Raw genomic sequence first — 10,363 nt, 5'->3', positions numbered from 1 at the left:
TTCCCATGGCACGGCTCATATGATATCTATAAAATGTTGCCAAAGTATAAATTATTTTTTTCAAATGGAAAATGTAATGTTGATCACTGGCTTTGAGTGCAGGAAGTTGTGACTTTGCTCCCTGGCCACGTCACACCAGATGAGAAAATTGTTCTAAAAGCTTCCTCTCTTGGCACTCTGCATATTGAGGATAGTTCTAGGACTGGTCAGCCCAGTGTTGGTACACTGTGACTGAATGGAGTATTATGTCACGTGTCTACAATGTGGTAATCCAGTGAGGCAGCACTTTATAAAGCTGGGTATTGTGCTCATTGCTGCAAGTAGACCCCATTGTTGATCTGACTGAAAAATTGTTGAAAAAATGCTAAACTTGAAAACGCTCGCATGCAAGCAAACACACAGAGTTATAGTAATAGAACTACAAAGAATTATAGAATTTCACATTGCTAATATCTTAGTGACTTCATTTCTTTAGTAATATGCAATGAAACTTATATAGAATGTGTATAGTCGATGATAAGATAACAACACCAGACTTGTGGCCCTTGATTTAGTAAACAAGAACTCTGCCAAGTGGGGCAATATATGGGAGAAGGGTTATATCAAAGGAGGATTGAAGCAAAATTTAAAGAACGGGGGAGGGGTTAATTGGGGGTGTGATGTACGTTGTTGCAGTGTGTACATTGTCTCATCACCATCTGCCTATATTCAAAGTTTAATTTAAAGTCAATACCTTTAATGTTTTTTTTAGCTCATCAGACCACAAAGTGCAGTCCGGCGTCCGTCCGTCCACACTTTCCTTTAAACAACATCTCTGAAACCATTTGGTGAAAGTTGATGAAACTTGGCCTGGATGTTCCTTGGGTGGTCTCCTTCAAAAGTTGTTCAAAAAATTGAATGCCACACAGAACTCTGGTTGCCATGGCAACCGAAAGGGAAAACTTTAAAAATCTTCTTGTCCAAAACCGCAAGGCATAGCGCCTTGATATTTGGCATGTGACATCATCTAATGGTCCTCTATGAAGATTATTCAAATTATGCCCCTGAGGTGAAAAGAGGCCCCACCCCGGGGGTCCCAAGTTTTACATAGACTTATATAAGAAAAAGGTTTAAAAATCTTCTTGTCCTAAACCACAAGACCTAGGCCTTTGATATTTTCTTGTGTATTATTGCCTTGTGGTCCTCTACCAAGATTGTTCAAATTATTACCCTGGGGTGAAAAGAGGCCCCGCCCTGGGGGTCCCAAATTTTGCATAGACTGATATATGAAAAAACTTTTAAAATCTTCTTTTCTGAAACCACAAGACCTAAGATTTTGATATCTGGTATGTTGCATTGCCTTGTGGTCCTCTACCAAGATGGTTCAAATTATGTCCCTGAGGTGAAAAGAGGCCCCATCCAGGGGGTCCCAAGTTTTACATACTTATATAGGAAAGAACATTAAAAATCTTCTTGCCTGAAACTGCATATTTGGTATGTAGCATTACCTAGTGGTTCTGTATTTAGATTGTTCAAATTATGCCCCTGGGGTGAAAAGAGGCCCCCGCCCCTGGGGACACTTGTATACGAGTTATATAGGAAAAAATACTTAAAAAATTATCTGATCATATTTCCTAGACTGTTTAATTACAATTACCTAATGACCCCAAGTAATTAGGGGTCACTTGATTGTGAACTTGACCCACTGACATACTTTCTTGTTTTTTAAGATACAGCCTTGAAATTTGGATGACATATACAGTTTTGCACACCGATCTTAACACTGACTTTCATTGACCATGAATGTGATCTACTTTAGCATCAGTTTGACATTTGAAAGATGTGGCTCATATAACTCAGGTGAGCGATCCAGGGTCATCATGACCCTCTTGTTTTAAGATATGCTCAGGACACGAAATATGGTGTACAGATTTCACCTTGGTGTAACCTTGACCTTTGACCTACCACCCTGGTTCATGCAGTCTGCACATCGTCTCATCACCACCTACCTACTTCCCAGGTTTGAAGTATATACCTTGAATGGTTAATAAGTTACGCTCCGGACACTAAAATTTAATTTGACAGACAGATTTCACCTTTGAGCTCAATTTGTGACCTTAACCTTAAACCGACAGTCCAGATTCCTGTTGTTCTCTGCACATCGTCTCATCACTACCTACCTATATGCCATGTTTGAAGTCAACACGTCGCATGGTTCATAAGTTATGCTCCGTAATCGAGATCAACCTTTGAGCTTAATTTTTTCGACCTTGACCTTTGACCCACAGACCCGGTTCATGTACTCTGCACATCGTCTCATCGTCACCTACCTAGATACCAAGTTTGAAGTTAATACTTTGCATTGTTATTTAGTTAAGTTCCGGAAACAAAATTTGATGGACAGTTTTGACCTTTTAGCTCAATTTTTTACCTTGAACTTTTGACCTATAGAGCCGGTTCAAGCTCACTGCACATCGTCATCTACCTATATGCCAAGTTTTAAGTTGATACCTTTAATGGTTATAAAGTTATGCTGCGGACACAAATTATGACGAACAGACGGACGCATGCACACGCCATCACGGAATTTGTCCCGCTTTTCCAAAACGGGCTTATAAAAAGGCACTGTAACACTTTGTTAAAAGGCCATTCAACAAGATTAGTGGAAATTTTTTCAAGATTTAGAAAGTTCTGTCATGAGTGTGTGTTTAGTGTATGTGTCACATAACATTTTAAGCCATATTTTATGCCGATGGAAGGGAAACCAAAATATTTCTGAACATAATATTACATCAGAAGAAAAACTGCAAGGAGAATGTAGTTTTCCAGGTGTTAAGCGGTATTCAGTAAAAAATCTAGGTTCCCCTGTACACTGGAAGGAGAATGTGTCATTACCAATTACAGTTGAACCTTTTTCGCACGAACTAAACACTCTACTGTCAAAACTTTCCGATCACGCCACGAAAAATAACGACATCGCCCGATTACTGCCGATTCCATTAGGCTTCCGCTACCTTAAGCCACCGGGACCTGAATATGAGTTTGAGCAAACGGTTGTGTTAGAAATTTGAGCGGAATTCATCAACTAAAGTGAAAAGATGGTTATTCTATGAGCTTTTTGATCCACCTATTCCGTAACAAGGGTTTTCTTTAATGTCTCTTTAAATATAAGACGACAGTTTCATTGATATTAAACAACATTCCAAAGAACTCTGAAGACGGTAATAGAAACTTTTTTTAAATTTTCAAAGTATCTTGATTAGTTTCAAATTTATTGTCAAAATCGATTCTGAAGATGATATCTTTACTGCAATTTTTTTTGTTTAAGTTCAATTTTACTATGTATGTGAATGGATTGTTATAAAACTTTCAAGATAGCTAATTTAATATAAAAGCAGCATTCCCATGCAAAAATTGGAGGTTTTAAGAAAAAATGCTTAAAATCGGAATAGTGATTTTACCTGATTTTTACAATGGGAAAAAAATCATAAAATTGTTATCATTACCTTTACCTTACTAAATTTCTAAAGTGGACTGTTCCATCATTCAGTTCGGGCAGTATCACTTATTATTCCAAGGGGTGTTCACTGAAAGTTTGCAGACTGAAGACCATCCATGCTTGCTGACCTTGGTCTGCACTGGTAGGGTCTTGCACAAGAAGGCCACAATTCATGATAGACGTTACGGATGTTAATCGAACAGTACATTTGAGAAAATGCACTGTCCAATCCAACGTATTGACTATATATTCAATTTATTGTGAAATTGTTAAACGCATTTAGTTTATGTGAGAGTAAAACATGCCAAACATGTTTCATAATTAGCATATCTACATTTCTGACTCGCTTCTACCATCCTAGACTAGCTCCTAGACTATGATATATCTTTTTACAATTTTTATGATTGAATGTAGTGAACTGAGCCAGTCTATATCCTATGTCCAATATCATATGATAATGTGTGAAAATCTCTAAAATAGACTGGCTTTTGTCTCTAGGAAATTGAATTTGTCAAAAAGGGAAAAATATAGAAATATAGTTATTATCAGTCTAGTGGCTAGTCTACTACCATCCTTGCAAAATTATTTACGTAAAAAGTTTTCTTCCGTTATCACAAGAGCTTATAAAAGCTGTGGCTTGACTGGTTTTCAAAGGTGGTGTAATGTCTACAGATGATTTCAGCCCGTTCTAGTCACATGATGCAGATTTAATTTCTGGGGGAAAAAAAGAGAAAATTTCACGCGAATCGCCATGTGATTTAAGTGTTTTCAATATCGAGACTGAGGTTTATTGTCACTTAAAGATCAAGGAGGTAGTCTGAAAGTCCCCTGGAGAGCAACTCGATGTTTGACAAATAAAAAGGTTTCGTTAACAACCTACACGAAGATAACATGCAGTATATAGTTCGTTGTTTTCCGTATGCAAAAAAAATGTCTGCGACGATTGATCAAGACTATTCTAAATGCATCTCTTGGATAGGAACAGATTAGTCAAAATTCATTTTTATACCTGATCTGAAGCAAGTTGTTTCCATGATGTCTACTACAAATAAATACGCCAGTCTATGTCAGTGTAGAGTTAAAACTTTAACCCTTAGCCTGCTGTAGGCGAATTTAACAGCCTTTGCAAACAGCTTGGAACCAGATCAGACGCCGATTAAATCGGCATCTGATCAGGTTCCAAGCTGTTTGCTACTCTGACAATATTTCTTCCAATTTTGGAGCAAATTGAATGAATTTTACAATTTTAGCAGACGACATTTCCAGCAGATGACAATTTATCTAGCATGCTAAAGGTTAAAGATACATGTATTGCCAAACTATTCCGTGTGCCAGAGAAGACAAATCGTAACTCTGTGCACAGAACTTGAACCTATGGATTGGAAGTTAGAAGGTCGAACTTCTTTTAAAAGTCGAATTAACAGTTGCTCGTGTTTTTTTTTGTTTTGTTTTTTTTGTGTGTGTGTTGTTGTTGTTGTTGTTTTTTTTGTCTCGTAACTATGACAAAGTTCTCAGTATAATTCCACAGATGACTGAAAAACAGTGACTACTTGGATTGTATTGAGAAAAAAAAAACAAGTCATTGGTGCAATTTCATCATAAATTGGTTAAATAACTGGCTGGCAAGTTCTTTTGATCGTACAGAGATGATGTGGTACGATTTGCATACCTGTTAACTTTTCTTCTTTGGGATGGATATGAGCGAAATTTGACCTGTTTACAGCGTAAGTTGTTCATCCCATCTATAAACGGCAGATGAAATCATTTCCGCGGAGGCATTTAATAATTCAAAGATAACCTCGAAGACTTTGCACACATATAAGAGGTAACGAGGTTTGTTTAGAACATAGAATGTAAAATTATTATGAATCGGGGTTGTGTTTATCAACGTCCCATGTCAAATATAATTGGCGCGAGGGCTAGATATTTTCCGCCTTTAATAGTCGTATTCCTGAACAGTATTAATCTTCAGGCTAAGTCTCGTGGGCACGATATTGGCAACCTACCTAGACTCGAGGGTACGATATATCATCAACCATCTTGATACATATTTATGAATGTTCCCAGTCAGAAATTTAGATCACGAATCGAGGGCATGATATAATTAACGCTCTTGGTCAGTACTCATGAACGTTCTGAATCAAAGATTTAGACCTAGGTCGGAGGGTACGATATTATCAATCTTCTTGATCCGTGAGCCTGGACATATTGAGTCAGAACTTTAGATCAAGACTCGACTGCACGATTATGATTAACGCTCTTGGTCCGTATTCATGAACGCTCTGAATCAGAGATTTAGACATTCGTCCAAGGGTACGACATAATCAACTTTCTTAATCCGTTAGCGTAATCGTTTTGGGTCAGAAATTTAGATCAAGACTCGAGGGCACAATAAGATTAACGCCCTTGGTCCGTATTCATTGCACGACAGGATTGACGTTCTGGGTCCGTATTCATTGCACGATAGGATTAACGTTCTTGGTCCGTATTCATTGCACGATAGGATTGACGTTCTGGGTCCGTATTCATTGCACGATAGGATTAACGTTCTTGGTCCGTATTCATTGCACGATAGGATTGACATTCTTGGTCCGTATTTATTGCACGATAGGATTAACGTTCTTGGTCCGTATTCATTGCACGACAGGATTGACGTTCTGGGTCCGTATTCATTGCACGATAGGATTAACGTTCTTGGTCCGTATTCATTGCACGATAGGATTGACGTTCTTGGTCCGTATTTATTGCACGATAGGATTAACGTTCTTGGTCCGTATTCATTGCACGATAGGATTGACGTTCTTGGTCCGTATTCATTGCACGATAGGATTGACGTTCTTGGTCCGTATTCATTGCACGATAGGATTGACGTTCTTGGTCCGTATTCATTGCACGACAGGATTGGGATTTTTGGTTCGTATTCATTGCACGACAGGTTTGGCGTTCTTGGTCCGCATTCATTGCACGACAGGATTGACGTTCTTGGTCCGTATTCATTGCACGACATGATTAACGTTCTTGGTCCGTATTCATTGCACGATAGGATTGACATTCTTGGTCCGTATTCATTGCACGATAGGATTGACATTCTTGGTCCGTATTCATTGCACGACAGGATTGAGATTTTTGGTTCGTATTCATTGCATGACAGGGTTAACGTTCTTGGTCCGCATTCATTGCACGACAGGATGAACGTTTTTGGTCCGTATTCATTGCACGATAGGATTGACATTCTTCGTCCGTATTCATTGCACGACAGGATTGACGTTCTTGAACCGTATTCATTGTACGACAGGATTGTCGTTCTTGGTCCGTATTTATTGCACGACAGGATTGACGTTCTTGATCCATATTCATTGCTCGTATTCATTGTACGATAGGATTGACATTCTTGGTCCGTATTCATTGTACGACAGGATTGACATTCTTGGTCCGTATTCATTGTACGACAGGATTGACGTTCTTGGTCAATGAATACAGGATTGACGTTCTTGGTCCGTATTCATTGCATGACAGGATTGACGTTCTTGGTCCGTATTCATTGCACGACAGGATTGACGTTCTTGGTCCGTATTCATTGCTCGACATGATTGACGTTCTTGGTCCGTATTCATTGCTCGATAGGATCGACGTTCTTGGTCCGTATTCATTGCTCGATAGGATCGACGTTCTTGGTCCGTATTCATTGCTCGACAGGATTGACGTTCTTGGTCCGTATTCATTGCTCGACATGATTGACGTTCTTGGTCCGTATACATTGCACGACAGGATCGACGTTCTTGGTCCGTATTCATTGCTCGACAGGATCGACGTTCTTGGTCCGTATTCATTGCTCGACAGGATCGACGTTCTTGGTCCGTATTCATTGCTCGACAAGATCGACGTTCTTGGTCCGTATTCATTGCTCGACATGATTGACGTTCTTGATCCGTATTCATTGCTCGACAGGATTGACGTTCTTGGTCCGTATTCATTGCTCGACATGATTGACGTTCTTGGTCCGTATACATTGCACGATAGGATCGACGTTCTTGGTCCGTACTCATTGCACGACAGGATTGACGTTCATTCAGACCTAGACTCGACTGGCAGCCCGTCGGTCCGTATTAGTTAGTAGAACCAGTTGCTAGGTTCTAGGGGAGGTACGCGCTGCGTGGAATTGCCACAGTAACGTGAGAAGAAACAAATGACCACATTCTACGATTTGTATACCGAAACAGCGTACATGTTATATTTTGTTAAAAGTAATGTTTTACAATAGAAACTATAATATTATTTTATTTAACGGAAGATTGTTTTTTTAACAATTTTTATACTAAATAAGTTCGTTTTAGAAACAATCTGACGAATGCTGAAAGTAATATTGTAAAAAGTGCTTTGTCTCCAGTTTGCTTCAGGGGTGTAGATGTAAGCGATTTTTGTTTAAATACCCGTTTTCAATAGTATATTAAGGCGGTCAATTTTCCTAACCATCTTAATAGGGAAGGAACGGGACTAGATCACAATCATTAACAGTCAGGTTGGTAGCGGAATTCGAATCCAAAATTTTCCCCAGACTGACAAGATAATCGCCCCATCAGTAGTTCAGTGCTTTGATTTAAAGATATTTCTTGTTTGTTCTAGTCTCATCGATTTACAATTACATAAAATATAGTCAAGCTAAAAATAACAGACATTTTAATTTCTTTTCCCTTTTTTTTTCAAGTCTTATTTATTTACAATTACATACACATATATTTAAGTACAAAACAACACCTTTAAATTGCCATCATCTTAATTTCTTTCTTTTTTCTTTTCGTGAAGTCTAATCAGTTTAAATTACATGCGTGAATATCAAAATAAAACATGTAAATGGCCATCAGTTCAATTTATTTTCCCTTTCTTCAAGTCTAATCGATTTACAGTTTTATACAAGTCTCATCGATTTACATCACATAAAAAATATTATATATTTAAGGTTTAGGAGTATATCACCAAAACACAGAAATATTTTATAAACGAACAACATCGTTACCAATATTTTACCTGACCATTACATGTTCTGCCGTACTGTCCCGTACTGAAAATATTCTGAAAAAGTTGTCCCCCTTTGAAAAGGAATGCCATTTGTAAAGAAATAAAAATAAACAATCGTTGAAAACTGTGTTCCACCTAGTTATGTGAAATTTCAACACTCGCACGCTATTACAAATGCATCAAAACAAACATGTGTAACAGTTCCTTGGAAATGGTGAGTTTTTAATAGGGCTTGACTGTCTGGAAGTGGGGCCTGTTTAAACAGTTTTTTTTTTCGGAATTCAATGCTTATATCAGTATACTGACACTTGTTTTGTAGAGTAATATAAGTTATATACACGCTATCATTACAAAAACAACAAAACAAGTGTCAGTATACTACTATAAACATTGAATTCCGAAAAAAAGGACTGTCTAAATGGGACCCACTTCCGGGCAGTCAAACGCCTTCAAAAACTCACCATTTTCAAAGAACTGTTACACATGTTAGTTTTGATTCATTTGCAATCGCATGCGAGTGTTGAAATTTCACATAATTAAGTGGAACACAGTTTTCAGCAATTGTTTATTTTTATTTCTTTACAAATGGCATTCATTTTCAAAGGGAGACAACTTTTTCAGAATATTTTCAGTACGGGACAGTACGGCAGAACATGTAATGGTTAAGTAAAATATTGGTAACGACGTTATTCGTTTATAAAATATTTCTGTGTTTTGGTGATATACTCCTAAACCTTAAATTCAAAATAATATATGTATAAAAATTCATTCCGTAAAAGTGGGCAGATGGAACAGTAGAAGTGGGCAGACTAACGGTACATTACATTCTTTATTAAATGGTCCTTTAGAAAATAAGCGTAAATGAAATGTAAATCACAATAAATTACTGGATACTAATGGATTGTTTTTATTGAGTTGAACGTCACACCCACACATTATAGCATACATGTATATGGTAATTTTTTAAATGGAGACCCTAGATATCTCTCCGGATATTGTTTCCGGCACGAGCGGGCACCTGAGAATAACCTTTGACTTGTAAGCCGGCTGAATGACTTCCTCCATGAAAGAATTCTGTTTCGAATCCACAGCGGTGAGGGTCAAGTTGTTTGGACACGGCAACGTTAACCACTGGGCCGTGGAGGGCCCTTGAAACAGAATCAAGAACAGAAATGCACAAAATATATACTATATACACACTGAGTATTGTTATGTGTTAAACTAAATTTTGAAGGAAATTTTGCCAAGGCGTCCAACACAAGAGTTTTTCTTTAAAAAAAATAAACATTTCCAAATAGTGCGTATTCTTAGTAAATTATCCTTCAACTTGGATTTGAATGTTTCCTTGTCACCCATGTCTCTAATATCAAAACATTAGAATGGATTAAAGAATAAACTACTGACTAAACAGCAAAAAAATTACATCGTGCATACGATTTACGTAGCATTTTGCCTACATTTTCCATATAACTTGACGGATTTTCATAAGATAAAGAGCATCGAAGCAGTGAAAAAATGAGTGCTTTCCTCCGCATAAAACGTCTGCAATCAGTTCTTAGTACTTACCTCTAACAACTTTGCCCAAGTGTGAAAATGTGTTCGTTATCTACATAGTCCACTAAAAGCATTTGGGCCAAGTGTTTGAGAAAAGTGTTGAAAACTGATGGCAGATGCTTTGTGCCGAGGAAAGTACTGAAATTGCTGTCTTCGACGGACTTTATTTTATGAAAATCCGTCACGTAATAAGGAAAATAAAGAAACAATGTTACCTGAATAGAGACGTCTTCTCCGTGTGCACGGTATCCAAAAGTCACGTGGGTTGGCAACCCGCCAGACACCAATTTATGAACTGTACGACTTACACAATCG

The 10,363-nt window shown here is 37.8% G+C and overlaps 1 protein-coding gene across 1 annotated transcript; it reads right to left on the bottom strand.

The window, feature by feature from the left end:
* Positions 1-6,916: 6,916 nt before the first annotated feature.
* Positions 6,917-7,462, bottom strand: LOC128559337 (melanoma-associated antigen E1-like). The gene has a single exon (XM_053550655.1). It carries the CDS (start codon positions 7,460-7,462, stop codon positions 6,917-6,919), a length of 546 nt encoding a protein of 181 aa, XP_053406630.1.
* Positions 7,463-10,363: the final 2,901 nt, after the last annotated feature.

This window comes from Mercenaria mercenaria, chromosome 9 (assembly GCF_021730395.1).
Source record: "Mercenaria mercenaria strain notata chromosome 9, MADL_Memer_1, whole genome shotgun sequence".
Classification (NCBI taxonomy): Eukaryota; Metazoa; Mollusca; class Bivalvia; order Venerida; family Veneridae; genus Mercenaria; species Mercenaria mercenaria.
The sequence above is the reverse complement of the archived record's forward strand: the minus strand, read 5'-3'. Positions and strand labels throughout refer to the sequence as shown.

Excerpts from the sequence above, each read along its gene's own strand:
- LOC128559337 (XM_053550655.1), bottom strand. The coding sequence starts at position 7,462 with ATGTCGAGCAATGAATACGGACCAAGAACGTCAATCCTGTCGAGCAAT.